We start from the raw sequence: 20377 nt of genomic DNA, 5'->3' as shown, positions 1-20377 counted from the left end.
AAAAACATGGTACGAAAGAAAATTTAAAGAATCCTGCGAAATCCTGATAAACCACCCAAATATCAACAACAAAGATGGTATGAAAATTCCAAGGATCTGGATGGCACACATTCAGCCAACCTAATTTGAAAGATTCAACACAAGTCAGGACTCTAGCCAATCTGCTATTATTAGAAACCATTCCACTCCAACTGGCTGGGATGATGTTAATATAATGTTAATATATGTATATAGTAGACAACACAAATAATAGGACTTTAGTGCTGATGTATAATTTTTTTTTTTTTTTTTTTTTTTTTTCCCACCAGAGGTCAGGCCAACAATTGTGGTAGCGGTTAGTCAGTGTCTTTAACGAACCAGTATGATTGTAGTATAGCTTGTTTCCTGTGTATATTTGTACGCTCCAGAAGATGACCTTAACATAAAGGTCGAAAAGTCGAATTGTAAAATTTTAGTAATAGTAAACTAAAGTTTTTATTCAAACATGGTAGTTGTCTCCATAATTTCCAAAAATGCGTAAGATAGTGTCATTGCATAAGGGCAGTAGCAGACCCAAAGTGTCTAATTATAGGCCAGTATATATGTCATCAGTAGTTGCTAAGGTCTTGGAGAAATTATTAAGGGACCATATATAGCATTGGGCAGATGAGGATAATGTTATTTGTGAGAATCAACATGGATTTATTAAGGGCCGCTCTTGCTTAAGTAATATGATTGCCTTCTTTAATAAAGTAAAAAGAGCAGTTAATGAGGAAAACGCATACTCTGCCATTTTTTTTTTTGGATTTTGCAAAGACATTTGACAGGGTGCACATGTAAGTTGATATTTAGTTACAGCACACTGGTTTAGATGTCGGGTTAGTCAACCGGATTCAGGATTGGCTGTTTGGTAGGCATCAGAGAGTTGTATATGGCAGGGCAATATCAAGGAGGCATAAGGTTACAAGTGGGGTTCCACAGGGCTCAGTACTGGAACCTGTATTGTTTAACCTTTATATCAATGACATTGTGAATGGATTGCAAGGGGATATTCAGTTGTTTGCAGATGATGTGAAGCTGGTAAGGATTATTAGTAATCGTACAGATGTGACAACTCTGCAAGAGGATTTGAATAAACTAGACAGATGGGCAAATAAATGGGGTGTCTGATTAATGCAGCAAAATGTAAGGTCTTGAAATTTGAGATACATTGATGGGAAGCTGCATACTTGATTGGCGAAGCTGTACTGGAGGTAGCAGGGTAGACAAGAGATCTGGGGTGATGACTGATAGAAAACTGAAATTCAGAGGGCATATTGCAAAGGTGGTGAAGGATGCTGAACTGCAGAGATAAAAGAGTTATCATTCCATTGTATAAGACCCTGATCAGACCACACTTAGACTATTGTTCTCAAATCTGGTCCCCAGGATTTGAAAGGGATAAATTAACTGTGGAAAGGATACAAAGATGGATGACAAAGATGGTTTCAGGACTGTACAATGTTAATTATGAGGATCGGCTGAGGGAATGTAGACTGCAGAGTTTGGTGGATAGAAGAATGAGAGGCGATATGATCGAGACTTTTAAACTGCTGAGAGGCAGTTACAGTGTTGCCACTGGGGAATTCATTCACTTAGTGGAGCAGCAGGAAGGAGCGATGACAAGGGGCCATCCCTGGAAAGTACGAAAGGAAACATGAGCAAGAGGGTGAGAAGTGGTTTCTTTGTGTGGAAGATGGTGAAACCATGCAATGCATTGCCTGATAGAGTATTGAGAGCAAGAAAACGATCAATGAGTTCAAGGAGTGGTATGAGAGATTTTGTGTTTCCTATGAAGGACATCCCACGATGAGTCTCTTGACTCCATGGAAGCCTGAATAATAATAACAAGTATATCCAGCATCTTCAGAGCACAAAAACATTGACAACAATTTGTTATAACAGTGGGACTAGTTTAAAAAAATGTAATGGACAACACAAGATACTAAACTCCTAATTAGGAACCATTGTTATACCAAATTGCTATTGTTTTGCATACTGTGACAAACTGTTTTTATGCTCTGAAGATGCTGGATATACCAGCGAAATTAGTTAATAAGTATTATTTTCTTATCATTCTGTACTGTCATCCATACCATGCAAATAAATATCATGTACTATGAACACATAAGCCTTTCCACATGTTTGAAAATACATCTCTCTGCGTTCTGCTGTGAATTATAAACTGTTTATAACTATTGTTTTATTTTATTTGTTAATAATGGTAGATAAAATTCAAATTAAGGGTGTTGTTACTTTCAGTGAAAAGAAAGAAACGTGTAAATCTGCTACAGTACACACTAAAATTTAAATTATTAAATTCAGTGACGGTGTATCAAACAGTGCGATAGGCCACATGTTAAACTTACCTCACACTACTGTTGTTACAGTTGTTTAAATTATGTTTGAAAAAAAGAAAAGAAAAAAGAAGAAAAAAAAAAAGAAAAGAAAAGAAAAGGGATGTGATGTACACAATACAATGATTGTTTGAAACCTAGCATGCCCTATGACTAAGGTATGTCTGTATGTGAAATTACAGAGGTGGTAATTATGACAATCTGAGGGGGGGGGGGTGAGACTGCTTGGTGCAGTGCTGTGGCATAATAAATTGCAAGATGAGGGATATTAGTATGCTTAAGAAATGATCAAAGGACATTTGAAAGTAGCAGGATGCATACCTAGAGTCAGGCAGTAGATCAGGTGAGAATTAGATGAGTAGCATCATTAAGCAGGAGCTACAAAACAAAAAAAAATAACATGGAAGGAATTTAAAGAGAAAGATGATCAGCAATGTTATGAGCAGTACAAAACACAGGCAACAAAGGTGACCAGTACAGTAAGAAAGTTAGAGTGCAAAAGGAAATTAGACAAGTGAACTAGGGAAAATCCCTGAGATTTATTTTGCTATATGGCAAATAAAAGGATGAATGACTGGTAGGAAAACTCAGATGCTCCCTGCACACTGACTATCAGTCCTTCCATCATCACCACCACATCCTCTACACAGATGTTCTTCACAATGCTGCATTCATGATGATGAAGAAATACCTTGATAAACAGTTTAAAACCTCAACTATATCCTCTGCAGCAGCTCCCAATCTACCATTTTCTTCCACTAACATAATCTTCCCACAATTATTCTTTCTTCTAGTTATAAAATATCAAAACAACTATTTAGGATTTTACATGGCTAACTTCTGCTCATACTGCACTCATAAAGCAAGTCAACATCCTGGCCTGCTGTTATTGGCAAATTATTGGCCCTTAATCTTATGCTGTCTCCATAATGCTTTCCCCCCCCCCCATTTTATTTTTCTTCCGAGAGTACATGCTTTATCTATAGTTAGCATTTTCAGCTTTGGAATATACACTCAGATATTGCTGCTGTTAAGTATCTCTTGATCAATGCCTAAGCAGCAGTAGATATCTCCTTTCCATCAAACTTCTGTTTGCATGGTTATAGCTCACAGTTCTTTCTTAAATTTTTCATAATTATTGGCCGTGTAGTACCAAATATATCTTTCTTTACCGGAATTCTCAACTGACTGAATACAACCCAATTTAGTATTCACTAAACTTTAAATTAAACACTTAATCCACATCACATCTTCTGATGATGCAATTAGATCTTAAGACTCAGCTTTGTGTGCGCTCAATTACATACATCAACATCAAATTCCTGCCATGTACCTTCAAGGAGTGTACAGGATATGATAGTACTACATGAAAAATTTACATCATTAGTAACTTCCTATCTACAATTTTCCTCCAAATCAGTCTATTACTTGTCAAGACGCCAATATTATCAGATCTTATATTTCTATCTTGTAAGACACTTTTTACTGTATCAATCCACCTATATCTTGGTCTTCCTCATGGTTGTTTTCCTGCCAAACTGGCAGAGAACACTTGTTTGGTAATCTTTCCTTGCACATTCTGTTTAAGTGGCCATACCACCTGAGATAGTTCTGCTAATGCATTCTTGGATGCTGACAAAATATCCTCATTTTTAATATGATATTATGATTGATGCCATCTGTTCTTGCAAATAATCTTTCTCAATCGGTACACAATAATCTTTCTCAAGACTCTCATATCTGCTGTCTCTAGTCTTTGGTCATGTGTTTTACTTCTGATCCAGCTGAAACTCAGATCGATAAGTTAAAACTGGTTTGAACACCGTCTTGTATACAGCTAATTTAGTGTTCTGACTAATTTCTCTCTAATTCCATATGAATTTATTCAATTGACTTCTTACCATGCCAGCTTTGTTGATTCTGTTGTCTATTTCCATATTTAATTTACCATCTTCACTAAAAATCGTGCCTAAGTAGTTGAAATGTTTCACTTCTTCTGTAGGTTCTCCATTCACAATGCAGCTGATATTTTCAATGCTTCTGCCTATTTCCAATGTCTTGTTATTGCTGACCCTTCATACCATATCTATTACAACAGTTATTCAATTTAGTCAGGGAATCTTGCAGACTTGTAGCGGATTTATTTAGAAGTATAACATCATCTTTGCTTTATGCAGATGATGTTATTATCATCTGCATAAAGACATTAACATCTGACATTAACATCTCCAATTTTGATATCAAGTTTAATACCACTTTCCTTCATAATATAATCCATATAGATAATGAATAACAAAGACTAGAGACTAAAGACTAGAATTCTAACTGCTAACTCACAACTCAAATAAAGATTAAGCATTGCTTGATATAATGCCCCATTGACACCATATAAACTTAGCGTTTTGAATAGCTTCTCTCTTGGCACCTTGTCATATGCCTTTTCCAGATCTACAAAACTTAAATACAGATCTTTGTTATATTCCCATGATTTCTCAACTATTTGTCGTAAAGTGAATATCTGATCCTGACAGTCTCTATTTGGCCTGAATCCAGCTTGTTCTTCCCCAAGCTTTTCTTCCACAATTTATCTCAACAGTTTCTCAAGTATACTTGCATAAATCTTACCAGGAACACTCAGTAGAAAAACACCTCTGTAATTCTCACAAGCAGTTTTATTTCCCTTTTAATATATGGGTACTATGAGAGCTCTACTCCAATCATCGGGAATTTGTCCCTCTGTCCAGGCATTTTGAACTATGCAGTGCAGCCACTGAAAGACTTTTATACCTCCATAATTCAACATTTTTGGTCAAATATCATCTACTCCTGCTGCCTTTCCACATTTCAGACTTTTGATGGCTTTTTCTACTTCAAGTATGGTTATGCATGCCTGATCAGTGTTTTTTACCACTGTGCTGTCATCACTGCATATTTCATTTAGCAATTTTTCGAAGTAATTACTCCATACTTCAAGGATATCTTTTCTCCAGTTTTCATGTCACCTTTATCATCTCCAATTCCTTTTACAACACTCTTTCCTCCATTTCTGAGCTTCTTCAAAATCCTAAAGAATATCTTGCTACCTTCTTCATATTTATTTTCCATGTTCTTCTTATTATTATTACATGACACCTCCAGGGAGTCCAAAGACTCATCTAGGGAGGACACCTACTCTACATCTTTTTGTCTTCACCACTGAATCCACAAACCACAACTACACCAACACTATCTACCATCCACTACCACCACTATTATTTCCACATATAATCATGAACATCAATCACAAACAATCATGCCCACGGTGGGATTCGAACCCGCAGCCTTTTGGCTGGACAGCAGATACACTAGCCGCTTGGCCAACCAGGCTGGCTACTGAATGTTCTTACCAAAGTAAAACATTCCTATGTTTTAAAAACTGTTTTTAAAACATAGGAATGTTTTTTTTTAGCTAGTTTTACACAGTGTTTAACTTTGTTACATCTGTCTCTGTATTCTCTAAGAGCACTAGCTGATTTATTTGCCAGGAACTTTTGATATGCTTTCTTCTTTTCTTTCACTGCCTCTTTAACTTCCTGTGCCCAACATGGAGTTCTTTTTCTATCTTTGCAGACAACCTCACCATATGCCTCTCGGACTGAATCAATCAGAGTTTTCTTCAAGGCTTGCCAATGAATCTCCAAAGTTTGGTTCCTGTTCTCAAACTCTTTTATTTTTTCTTCAATAATCTTTGTGTATTTTAGTCTATAGTTCACATCTGAGCAATGCTCAACTTTTATTCGCTTTAAAACTTTCTTACATGTTCTTCTTTCATTCTTCTTCCAAGCTTTAATAGAACAAGAAGTAGAAATAGCACACATCCAGCTCATAAAAGATATCTACAAAGAAGGTACAACAAATATCACTCTTTTCAATCACCCGATTAAAATTAACTTAAGTAGAGGAGTACGTCAGAGCGATGTCTTATCACCTAATCTCTTCACAGCATCATTCGAAAAACTGACATGAAAGGTGTGGATGATGAAATGCTAAATATCTTATTATTCACTGACAATATGGTATTAATATCTCACTCCCCCAAACTCTTAGAATCAATGCTGAATGACATAAGCCAAAACTGCCAAAAAATTGGATTGGAAATACATCTGGACAATATACAAGATGGATGAAAAACAAATACTGTAAAAATTATAAAATCACTCTAGAATCCCACACCATCAAAAAAGTTGAAGATTACGTCTACCTCGGACAGTCCATAAAAATGAATAATGGCATATCAAATGAAACAGCAAAAAAAAACTCGGATATATATAAATAAGAGCCCATATTTTCAATAGTCATATCCTACCAGCATTAACTTATGGCAGTGACACATGGAACACAACTTTAAAAGAAGAACAAAGCTTAATAACAACTCAATGTGCAATATAAATAAAATAGACCACATAAGACACACAGAAATCAGGAAGAAGTCTGGACTCAAAGATGTAATAAAAGCAATCTACAACAGCAAAAGTAGATGGGCAGAACATCTTGCCAGAATGAGAGACAATAGATGGACAGTCAGAGTAACAAATTGGTATCCAAACCTGGAAGACCAGCCTTAAGGTGGGAAGACCCAATGATTAAGAAATTTGGAAGAAAATGGAGAAGAAAGGCCCAAGACAGGAACAGCTGGACTCTTTACGACCTGCAGTCATGGAGAAATCCTGACTGAAATCATAGGTCCATCCATCAAGGAAACATATAATAAACAGAAAATTCCATATCCTCATCTCTGAATGCTGTTTGCAATATTTCGATGGTATCTGAAACAGTTTCACCAATCTTAAAATGAAATAATTACAAAAGTGTTATTTTTAAGTTACACTGCTAACTTCAAAATTCTATTGATTTTAAAAATAAAAGATTTCCATTAAACAATGAACATTTTATTGGGATATTTCATCATAGAAAAATAAGTTTGAATACTAGAGAGTTGGGCAAGTTTCAAGGTTTAGAAGCGAAAGAGGAGTGTATTTTAAAAACCGAGTACTCTGGATATCATTAAAGCAATAGGATTAGATGGGATTTCACGAGATGGCTTGAGGAAATGTGCTAATGAACTGCAGCTCTGTTGATTTGATTTTTTTGATGAAGGTCTGGCTATGAGAAAAGAATGAGAAAAGAAGTGGTGGGAGGGTAAGACAGTGCCATTTCATAAACTTGTAATAGAACTATACTATATCAAACTATAGACTAGTTGTTAAGATTTTGGAGAAATTAATGAGAGATTGAAAACAGCATTATACAGATGATGGTAGAGTTATCTGTGAGTCAACATGTATTTGTTAAGGGTTGCTCTTGTTTTGGTAATCAGATTGGCTTTAATAATAAAGTAATAAGAGCAGCTGATGAGGGAAAGGTAGAGGAGTAAAGTCTTGAGCACAAAGGCAAATTGTGACAAAGTCATCATCATCATGCGTATCAAGGATTTAGGCTTAGCATGGCCTGTTCCGGCCTTAGAAGTCATTGTTGAATCGTTTAAGAGGATGTCCTGGTTTTCTTTTTCCTAATGGCTTGTACTTTAAAGCTTGTTTTGGAAATCTTTCTGTTTTCATTCTTTGAACATGTTCCATCGATTTATGTTTATATTTTTTAATTTTTTCTATTACTGGTTCTTGGTTTAATTCTTTCATAATTTCTTCATTTCTTTTGTGATCAAATAGGGTATACTTTGCAGTTTTTCTCATAAACTTCAATTCTGCTGTTGTTAATCTTTGTTTGTCTTTTTTGTTTTATTGTCCAGATTTTGCTTCCATACATTAAGACTGGTAGAGCTAATGTATTGTATACTTTTAGTCTGGTTTGTTTTTGAACTTGGTTTGGTTTAAATACAGAGTTAATTACACCTGTTATTTTTAAATATTTTGCAATTTTTACGTTTATATCTTTTTCATTTTCATATGTGATCATACATACTAGGTAGTTAAATGAATTCACCTGTTCTAAGATCTTGTTATCTATTACTATTTTAGTTCTTGCTGGATCTTGTCCTTTAAAGGCCATAGTTTTTGATTTTTCTGTTGATATTATCATACCATAATCTTTGGATATCTCATTTAGATCTAAAATAGCTTTCTGTAAGTTATCTTCAGAATTTGTAATTATTATTTGGTTGTCAGCAAAGAGGAGAGCGTTTAAGTTTACTGTAGGAGAAAGTTTAATTCCTTGATGTAAATCTTTATTCCATTTTATTATTATTTCATTTAAGTAGATATTAAAAAGAGTTGCTGAGAGGGGACATCCCTGTCAGACCCCTTGGTTTATCTCTCTCATATATGATAGCTCGTGATTTAATCTTATTTGTATTTGATTATTTTCATATATACTTGTGATAGCTTTTAGGATATTATTTGGTATTTGTCTTTCTATATGACAGAGTACCACACATAATTCAAGTGATATTTAAGTTACAGCACATGGGTTTAGATTCCAGGTTAGTGAACTTGATTGCTGGCTGTCTGATAGATATCAGAGTTTTATGAGGGAGCAATATCAAGGAAGCAGAAGGTTATAAGTGGGATTCCAAGGGATTCAAGTGCTGAACCCTGTGTTGTTTAACCTTTATATCAATTATATTGTGAATGAACTGCATGGGGATAATTCAATTATTTGCAGATTATGTGGAGTTGGAAAGGGTTATTAATAATATTGCAAATGTGGTAGCCCTTCAGTAATATTTGAATAAGGTGAACAGATTGCCAAATGAATGGGGGTTTCAGTTTAATTCAGCTAAATGTAAAGTCTTGAAGTTTGGAATAAATCGATGAGAGACTACACACTCTGTTTGAAGAACTGTACTAGAGAACTGCTGCGATACTGAGAAAGATACTGACCAGAGGTGGCCAGTAGAATTGTGATTCCAATGCATAAAGCTGTAATAAGACCACATCTGGACTACTGTACTCAAGATTTAGTCACCAGGATTTATAGGGGTTAAATTAACCCGGAAAAAGAGTACAAAAGCAGATAAATATGATATTATCATTATTCCGTAATACCTCCAGGGACTCCAAAGACTCATCGAGGGAGGGCACCAACTGTACAGCTCTCTGTACAGTTGGTGCCCTCATTCAATACACCAACTACAATGAATCGTAACTACCATCATCATCTACACCAATGCCATCTACCGCCCATCATCACCACAAATATTTTCACAGACAATCACAAACATCCATGCCCATGGTGGGATTCAAACCTGTGGCCTTTTGGCTGGAGAGCAGATCCACTGACCACTCGGCCAACCAGGCTGGCATATCAGGACTATACCATATCAGTATGAGGACTGAAGGAATGTGGCCTGCAAAGTTTGGTAGAGAGAAGGAGAGGTAGTCTAACATTGTGGAGTTCTTTTGTATGGTACAACAAGGGGAAGGAACAAGGACAAGAGTGCATTCCCATGAAGTTTTCAAAGAAAGTCTTCAGCAAGAGTGGGAGGAGTAGTTTCTTTGCATGGAAGGTGTTGAATGGTGGAAGGTACTGCCTGATAAGGTGGTGTGAGCACAAACAGTGAATGAGTTCAAGGAGTGGTATGATAATTTGTGTTGTTTAGGATGGGCCTGCCATGATGAATCTTGTGAATCCTGAATGATAATAATTATATGCAGATGATCAAATCTCATTGCTAATACAAAAGATGAACTACAGTTAGCTTTACACAATAAGACTGTCACCAAATATGTAATGAAAACATCTAAAAAAAACAAAATTCACAGTATTTAAAAGAAGAGAACCAATAAGAAGCAAAATAGCTAAATCACAAACCAACTGAACAAGTTAATAATTTTAAATAATTTTAATTATCTTGACTTTAATGAAACTATACTGAAGAAACAGATCAAAAACATAAAATTAATAAATTTGCTAAAATTATACGCATGATTAATGGTATTTGTAAAGGGCTTCACAAATACAACTTATGTCTACTAGCCACACAAAAAATTAACTCGCTCAAGATATTGATTGGTTTACTTTATATAAATATTGTTACAGGTAATGTTTTAAAAAACAATGTTAGTGTCTATTAGGTGACGAAAATATATTAGGTGCAGAAAATATTAGTAGAATGGACAGTACCTTCAGTAGGATGAAAAACAATGTTATTAATGTCAAATGTGCGGCAGTGGATATAGGAGAAAAACATGGACATTAATATAGAAATTGCATGCTTGAATGTTACCCTTCATAGGACAAAGCACAAAATCAAGAAACTGAAGAAGTGGCAAGAGATTAGCAGGAATGAAAAGAGGAAGAAGAGGGCAGTCCAAAGGAATAATAAAGATCTACCAAACAAACAAGAAAAACAGATTAAGGAGAAAATTATGTATGGAGACTCAATGAGCAGGGGAATACTAAATGTTTCACAAAATCGTGTTTTCTGGGTGTAAAAATTCATGATATCCAGATGTATAAAGGTAAGTCGAACGATATGATTGTCTTGGTTGGTACAAATGATTTGGGAAGCGAGAAGTATTCTATGAGGGAGAATATAAAGGAGTTGTTAGAAGAGGCAAAACTGAAGAGCGAGAAGATGAAGATTGTAATTCTCTACCACACTATCACAGAGGCCAACTGAGGAGGAAGTCATGTTCCTCACAGCACTTAAGCCTCTACACACAAATTCTAATCATTCATGAGGAGGAAGGCGTTCTATACATAGATTGTGTGGAAGGAATGATGTAGGATTTGTGGATCTGTGGTCTGTATTTGACAGAAAGAAGAATTTGTACAATGCTGACGGACTGCATCTAAATGGGTTTGGTGTCTAGAGCTTTGTTCACTGAGCATGTGAAGCGCAAATTCAGAAAAACTTAAGCAGTTAGGGTGAAGCAAGCGAGTTTGTGTGAAGCCCATTAAACAAGTGAGTGTGCGAATAACCAAGTGAGGAATCTAGTTTCTCAAGCAAAAATATTGAATAGGGCAGTTAATTCAGGAAGTAAAGGTGGATGGGGGCCTAAAGGGATGCTGCAGTTTCTATATACTCCTTCCTCTTGTTCCAGAAATATCAGGAACAAGAGGAAGGAGTTTTGGGTATTGTTTAGTTTAGCCTCAAAGTTATAAGCATTAAGTGAGACATGGCTAACATGATGAAGGAGAGATACTGCTGATGATAGCAGATGAATTGCAGCTGAAATGAATAGGAGATAGGCAGGAGAGTGGCTGTCATTTGAAGCAATCTGGTGTAAGATTAAGGCCAGGATGTTCCACACATGATCTGGAAGAAGACATGCATTGCCAAATTAGAACAATGAGTATATGGGTCGAATGATTATGATGGGGATATAGACTATAGAGATATATTACTATGGAGATATAGACTGGAAGGAAGAAAAATCACATGGCAAGAAAGAAATAGAATTTATAAACCTGCTAAGAGATAATTACTTAAGGCAGAACATGATGGAGGGGACTAGGGGTTGGAGAGTACTGGACTGGGTTATAGGGATCAGAAGAGTTATCCATAACCAAGGTGACCACATTACCCCTGATTGGTGAAAGTGACCATGAGGTCTTGACTTTGGAGACTAAAACATAAGGAATAATCTGTCAATAAAGGATACTACATGTGGAACTACAAAGCAGGTGATTAAGACAAGCTAAAGAAGAAGCTTAAATCTGTGTCATGGCATAAAACACTGTAGGGTAAGGATGTTAGTAGTGCATGGGAGATAGTTAAGGGTCATCAAGAAGAAACAGTATTAAATTGTATACCTAAGGCAAGGAGGGTTAATCAGATAAGAGTTAGATGGATGACTAATATCATTAAGCACGAGCTGCAGAAGAAGAAAATGCTGTAGAGGGTATATAAAGAGAAAGGTGACCAGCAAACTCATGAACAGTACAAAGCTCAGGCAAGAATGGTGAAAAAGAATGGCAAAATCAGATTAGAAGAATCTAGCCAATCAGGCCAAAGGAAATCCCAAAGAGTTCTTTCATTATGTGGCAATCATCACTCATCACTTAACGAGTGATGATGGTCTAGAAGCAGATAAAATAGTTCAGTTACTGAGTGACCACTTTGCAAGGGCATATCATCCTAGTGAGCAGGCTTGGTCATGGCTTGAAATTATGGGGGTGCTGCAACTTTCGAAATATACATACATGCACACTGTAAGTACAGTGTATACGTGTTTGGATAAAATATCAAAATTATGGTAAAAAATTTTTTAAAAAAATTAAACATGAAAAAATATTGTTTATTATCGATAAAATTATACAGTTTAGTATAATTCAAAATTTACATAAAAATAAAATCCATTCTTCTTGTTTTGTTTCAAGCGAAAAGGTCCATAACTTTTTCCATGATGTTTGTGTGACTGCTGAAAAATTTTTTCTTTGATGAAATCATCACAAATGCATTTAACCTATCCTGATTCATAGTACTCCTCAGAAATATTTTTATTCTCTTTAATGTTGAAAAACAGCATTCAGGTTCTGATGCAGTCATAGGAATTGTCAAGAGAATTTTTATCAATACAGTAATTTCACTTAGAACACAATCTAAATTGTGTTCTGTTATAAATTTTAACAAGTCAATTAATTTACAATAATCACGCATGTCGGGTCTACTGTGGAATACTCGAAGTTCAGTTTCAAGTCTTTCTTTGTTGATCATGGGATATGCTTCAGTTGTCAATTTTATTTCTTCTATAGGCAATTTATTCTTAAAATTAGCTAATTTATCCTTGTTAAATAATTTAACAGCTACTAAATGTTTAGTGAAAGAATACCTGAAAGAATAACCCCAATAATGTTCTAAAATTAAAACTATAACAAATGTTATGTCTTTAATTGTAATGTCCAAATATTTAAAGAGACTGAGTAAACACAAGAAGCACTATGAACACACCACTACTACTACTGGTGCACCTATGTCCTCTAAACTTTAATTCTCTGTCTACCACCATCCCTAAATCTCTAGCTTCATCTATTTCCTGGAGTACCATCAATGTTGATACATGGCTTGTAATCTATTTTTTCCAAAATGTATAACTTTACATTTCTCCACATTAAACTGATTCCCATTATCTTTTGCCTATTATATATTTGGTTTAATCCTTTATCCAAGTATAAGCAAACCTAATCCTAGCTGATAGCCCATTTAATTCCACAGCTGTATTTACATTGAAATTCTGCAATATCCTAAGAACCTCCAATTCATCCACATCTGTTCCCACATCAGTATCTGTCACATATGTTAAAGCAGTAACCTCAGTAACCTCAGTTGCTGAGGTAGCCCATAAGATTGAAGAACACATTAACAAGTAGAAATAAGGAAGTTATTCTTCTTTATAAGGTCTTGATATGCCCACATCTGGATTACTGTGCTCCAGTCTGGTCCCCTGGGTTTCTTGGGGATGAGAAAGAGGTGGAGAAGATTCAGAGGTGAATGTGCAAGATGGTGAATGGTCTGTGGGATGTTCCCTATGAGGATAGGTTGAAGGTGTGTGAATTGCAGAAGTTGGTTGATATCAGAAAAAGGGAGATATGAGGTGATACTTAGAGAGGTTTTATAGGTTAGATGCAGGAAAATGTTTCAGCACTTGACTAGAGGGACCAGAACAAGGGGTCATCCCTGGAAGGTGAATAAAGGTGTGATGAGTAAACAGTGTAAAGACTAGATTTTTTGCTTGGAGAGTTATGAATGAGTTGCCAAAATCAGTTGTGAGTGCCTTGTCTGTTAATGGGTTCAAGGAGAGGTATGAGAGATTGCGTGGATTGGGTCTCCCACGATGAGTCTTTGAACTCCATGGAAGTGCCCACATAATAATGACAAAACAAAGTAATGCATTCTATAGTTTTCAGTATGTTGTTTATGTGACATCCAATTGTTTCCGACTCTTGGTGGTCCTGAGAAGAAAGGCTCTCCATCCCACTCGGCCTCTTGTCCTTTCTTTAAATAATTGTAAGTTGAAGTTGGTAAGTTCTTTTATGTTGCCCATCCAACTATTTTGTGGTCTTCCTCCTCTTCTTCTCATTCCCAACATAACTGCCTTTTCCAATGATTCATCAGCTCGCATAATATGTCCAAAGTACATCAACTTCTGTTTAGTGATAATCACCTCTAAGGGGTATTCTGTCTTTATATTCTCTAAAACCTTCTTGTTGGTTATTCAACAATATTTTCAGCATACATTTGACAGAATTATACAGAAATATACCTTCTTGTGGGTGTAAAATGTATGCCAAAACACAGCTCAATCACAACTCAGTTTGTGTTTTCATTTGTTTAATTTTTCATAATAAAGGATAAATTTATATAAATTATCCATAATCAATAACTTAATAAGAAAGACAAATAACAAAATTCACAAAAACAGGATAGTGCATACGGGAAAGAAGAAAACAGGGTGTAGGTGGCATTCCACGTGCAGTCAGACTCATTTTTCATGATGCACTAAGTCACATGATTTGGTCTTTACAAGATAATTGTATTTCTTAACAAACAGTATTAAAAGCATTTTCATTACATAAAATTTTCAAGCATTTAACTACACTAAGCTAATTCATGTTGTGAGCTATGAAAATAAGCTTAGGACAACACTATATTGCAACTGAATAATATACTACTTAAGGAATAAAAATGTTCAAACAATAAGATGTGTAGATGTACTACAGTACTAATTAAATAATATACTACAATTTATAAAAAATTAAGTTTAATCCTTTATCCAAGTGTGTGCAAAGTTTGCACCTGAAAGTATCTTCAGGACTGGGGTAAAGTGGTACAACACTGGGCAACTCCTTGCAAAGGCGGAGCAAGCTACCAACACTCCTATCTCAGTATCTCCGATAATGCAAAGCACATCTCCTTGCGGATATGTATAATGTTATGCATTAAAGGAAGAACCACTACCCAGACTAGTTTCAACCTTTATTGAGGTCTCTTCAGTGGGAGCCAGGCCCAAGTGGAGATACCAAGGCAGAAGCATTAGCAAGGTCATCTCCGCCTATAGGAGCTGCCAAACAGTGTGCCACCTTTTTATTCAATTACTCTGGATTTAGAGAAAGATGTTGAAGGTTTATTTTTCACTTGGTCAGACTATAATAAATTTAGTTTAATCCTTTATCCAAGTGTGTGCAAACAAAGTTTGCACCTGAAAGTATCATCAGGACCGGGGTAAAGTGGTACAACACTGGGCGACTCCTTGAATGACATTATACATATCTGCAAGGAGATGTGCTTTGCATTATGGGAGATACTGAGATAGGAGTGTAGGGAGCTTGCTCCACCTTTGCAAGGAGTGGCCCGGTGTTGTACCACTTTACCCCAGTCCTGAAGATACTTTCAGGCGCAAACTTTGTTTGCACACACTTGGATAAAGGATTAAACTAAATTTATTATAGTCTGACCAAGTGAAAAATAAACTTTCAACATCTTTCTCTACATCCAGAGTAATTTAATAAAAAGGTGGCACACTGTTTGGCAGCTCCTATAGGAGGAGATGACCTTGCTAATGCTTCTGCCTTGGTATCTCCACTTGGGCCTGGCTCCCACTGAAGAGACCTCAATAAAGGTCAAAACTAGTCTGGGTAGTGGCCCTTCCCTTAATGCATAACATTATACATATCCGCAAGGAGATATGCTTTGCATTATGGGAGATACTGAGATAAGAGTGTTGGTAGCTTGCTCCACCTTTGCAAGGAGTCGCCCGGTGTTGTACTACTTTACCCCAGTCCTGAAGATACTTGCAGGCGCAAACTTTGTTTGCACACACTTGGATAAAGGATTAAACTAAATTTATTATAGTCTAAACAAGTGAAAAATAAACTTTCAACATACTACAGTTTAATTAGTCAAGTTTACTTTGTGTTTCTAATTACTAGTTAATTATTGGCAAAATCTGGTGTAGAACATTGCCAAGGAAAGGATTGACCACATAGCATTTGATGATGTCCAATGAGCTGATGGATGAATTACTAGTTTATTTCTTTAATGAAATTATATTGCGAGAAAAGTTCAATTTTTTTTTTATAATAATAGATTTTGATTACATAAGATGCATACTCTATAATACAAGTAAGATTAATAATGAACTAAATGAATGACTGATTTAATGAAGTTTATTTACTGGAAATAACTGTAATTTAAATGTGTTCACGACACGAAAAACTTACCATTTTTAAGAGCATTGTAACTACACCAAGTAATGGCAACTCATTTTTTTTTTTTTTCTAATTTCTTGGCAAACTAAATGCACAAGTGGGAGACTTAGTGGAGCATGTGTGGAGTTAAAAGAACACTACTGCTGCTGTGGAAGAAATTAGGGGATTTTGGAACTCGATAGCAAATATTTAAGCCTTTTATATGGGGGGGGGGGCATTTATTATTACTATTATTATTTGACACCCCCAGGGAGTCCAAAGCCTCATCAAGGGAGAGTGTGCCGACAGCATCGAACGATTGGTCCCTTCCAACTACTAACCGCGCTCGAACTTGCTTAATTGAGCCATTAGTAGCAGAGGCTCTACCAACTGACCAACCTTTGCCGGCTAATAGTTGTCAACTGTAATTATTATTACGGACAGCTCCAAGGAGTCCTTAGACTCATCAAGGGAGGCCCTAAACATCATGTCAAGAACAACTATTCAGCATCTGCACAGTATCTATCATACTTTGCTTTGAACTCATTTACAGTCGTGGCACCCACAACAAACTCAGGTAGTTATTCCACTCACTCACAACTCTCCAAGTAAAAAACCTAGTTCTAACACACTTGCTAACTACACTCTTGCTCATTTTCCATGGATGGCCCCTAGTTCTCCCATCACCAGACCTGTTCTGAAAAATTTCCTCTGAATTAATCTTGTAAAAACCCTTCAGTAATTTGAATGTCTCAATCATATCACCCCTTTGCTGCCTCTCAACCAATCTCTGTAACCCACAGATCTTCAACCTGATCTCATAAGGTTCATTCCATAGACTAGCTATCATCTTGGTCACTCACCTCTGGATCCTCTCTACCTCCTAACCATCAAGAAGAAACCCTGGCGTCCAGATCTGGGCACAGTAGTCAAGATAAGGTCTTATCAAAGTTCGATAAAGAGGAACAATAACTTGCTTGTCATTCTTCAGTAACCAAGTAATCTGATGAACTGATTTAGCCACTTTTGCAATGTGCCCTTAAACTTCAACTAGCTATCCACCAACAGTCTCAAATCCCTGGCCTCGTCAATCTCCTGGAGTACAGTTCCACTAATGTGGCATACTGCCGCTAATCTTTTCAAGCCAAAATGCATAACCTTACACTTTGCCACATTAAACTGACATCCATTCTCCTTAGCCCAGTCTTCCAATCTATCCAAATCATCCTGCAAAATTTTGACATCATGTGCATTAACTATTGCTTTACCCAAGTTATGTTTCAACATTGATGATAGAACAATCATTGAAAGAAGAAAATATAGCAGAATGAGTTTTTAATGACTTTTTTTTTTTTTGCAGCATTTCATAAAGAAAGAAAAATAAAGTTCTGAACCTTAAAGGAAATAAAAGGACTGACGAAAGTGAAGATGACTAGTTTATGTTACGACTTTTAGAGAAAACAATAACTAAAAGTGCAGGTGTTTTTGTAGTTCCTTGAATGAGAGTGTTGTAGTGTTCAAATTAAGATTTCAGATACTTGTTTATTAATTTCATCAGCAGCCACCTGTGATTAATAACTTGACAGTGAATGAGATGATGTTTTAAAACAAAAAAAAAGTAAATTATGCGAATACATTTCAACAGAGGCTGAAAATTCACTCGCTACTTATCTTTGATCACTCATGGATTGATCCATGAGTGATCAAAGAATAACATCTGCAGAAATGAAATTTTTAAGAAAACAAAAATATACACTAAACTAAATAATAATAAAAAAGCACAGAAATTTTACAAGAACTACAAAAAAAGAATCAGCTTTACAAACAATAGATAATTATAGAAACAAAGAAGGATTCAACAATGAGAGCAGAAAGTTACCAAATAGTCAAACCAAAAAAGAATACTAAAATAGAAACTAAAAAGGAACATGAAACAGATGAAGACTCTTAGTGTGAAGTGGGAATAGACCAGAAGTCCAAATACCATGAAAGAAAGAGTAATTAGTCATTTCATCCTGAGCAAGTTTTTGAATTAAGGAATAGTTCAAAACAAAACTTTCTGAAAAGAAGTAATTAAAGCATCTGTTGTTTTAAGAACTTCTTTTCAAACAGTGCCATCAAGAAGGATATGAACTAATTCATAATTTCTGTCAATCATACATCAAACTTTCACATACCTATCTAATACCAATCTTTCTGGATCACTAGCACGTTCTTCTGTAGTTCTTTTGACATACAGTTTACCATTATCAGTTTTTTTAATTATCAGCTTGGTTGATTTGCCTATAAAATAAAGTTGACATTCATGCAATAAATCCTGAAAGGGCTTAAAAATATAATATTAATACTGAAGAAATTGATATAATCATCATAATACTGATCATATCATCATAACACTGATCAAAAAAAAATGTACAAAACACAGGTGTCAATTAGTAGAATGATAATTAACTAATCTTCAATAAATTGTTAGTGAAAATTGTTTTATTCAGAACAAAGAGTATTATGAAAATGAATTTAATCTTTAAAAGTAAAGATAACTTTCAGCTCAGTCTAGTGGAAGATGAGAGAGCACAACAGTAGAGAAACTAACTACTATTATAACTTCTTCAAGTCTATTAAGGAGAAAATACTTCTATTCTTCAGGCATATGTTGATTTCCATTCAGAGATGAATTTGTGATGCTGTAGTGTTGACACTTATGATATGTCTAAAAACATGCTCCGGGCAAAGATTGCTATATATCCTCACTCAGTGATCATCACAAATTAAACAAGGGGAAGACTAAGTGTGGGAGTCAAAGAATTCAAAAATCAGCGCTACATTTGTTATGTCTAAATGTTTATTGCTATTAATGAAATTGACTTCTTACATTTAAACTGAAGTAATGTGGAGATAAAAACAATTAAATAATTTAAGTGTAAAGTACACCTTGAGTGTAAAGTACCTTTTAATAACAGTAACAACTGGGCTTGAGCAATTATTGCTCTTTGCCCATTTCCCTTAGGTCTCTCTGTTAATAAAGTTTTAATATTCTGTTAATATAATTGGCTGCCTGTTGGCCGAGTGGTTAGCGTATCCGCTCTCCAGTCAAAAGGCTGCAGGTTTAAATCCCACCATGGGCATGGATGTTTGTGATTGTCTGTGAAAATAATAGTGGTGGTGGGCAGTAAATAGAACTGGTTTAGATGATAATGGTAGTTGCGGTTCACTATAGTTGGTGAGTTGTAGTGTAGTTATCCTCCCTCAATGAGTCTTTGGACTCCTTGGAAGTGTCATGTAATAATAATATCAATCTGCAGTCCCTTGTGCACCACATAACATAACAAAGCATTTTGAACCGGCTTTTGTCTTGACAATCTTATCATATGCCTTTTACAGCTCCACAAAACTTAAAAGCAGGTCCTTATTAAATCCTGTGATTACTCAATCATTACCAACTCGGTATATAATAACTGTATACTGCAATGGATGCCAGCCCATGTAAATATTGAAGGCAATGATAGAGCAGACAGTCTAGCCAAAGAAGCAAGACATTTATCTCAAAAATTACATCCACTATCACTAACTGATGCAAACACTCAAGAAGAAGAATGAAATCAGTCAAATTAATGAAAATAGAGAAATAATCATCACCAGACTAAGGATGGAACATTTTAAAGGCATGAAAATTCGGCCAGACAGTAGTAGGAGCTATGAAGCATGCAAGAACTGTCCATGAGTTGAACTAACTAACTAACTTACTTAATCCTCTTCACACCACCTGGGAGCATAGGCCTTCCACCACCATTTTCCACCAGACTCTGTTTTTTGCTTCTGCTTTTATTTAGTTCCAGTTTTTATTAATATCTATTATTTCTTTCAGTATTGTTCTT

General features: G+C 35.6%; 1 protein-coding gene across 3 annotated transcripts in view; it reads right to left on the bottom strand.

The window, feature by feature from the left end:
• LOC150099834 (leucine-rich repeat-containing protein 49-like) overlaps window positions 1-20377 on the bottom strand; it is an 853241-nt gene that overhangs the window by 670586 nt on the left and 162278 nt on the right. For all 3 annotated transcript variants that reach the window (XM_090403687.1, XM_090403689.1, XM_090403688.1), the window contains exon 5: window positions 18680-18785. In XM_090403687.1, the coding sequence (XP_090259813.1) occupies window positions 18680-18785 (106 nt within the window). The remainder of the gene's footprint in view (window positions 1-18679; window positions 18786-20377) is intronic.

The sequence above is a fragment of the Typopeltis vanoorti genome, chromosome 14, assembly GCF_054136105.1.
Source record: "Typopeltis vanoorti isolate ZY-2024b chromosome 14, IOZ_Tvanoo_1.0, whole genome shotgun sequence".
NCBI classification, from domain to species: domain Eukaryota; kingdom Metazoa; phylum Arthropoda; class Arachnida; order Uropygi; family Thelyphonidae; genus Typopeltis; species Typopeltis vanoorti.
This window is presented reverse-complemented; position numbering and strand designations above follow the sequence as displayed.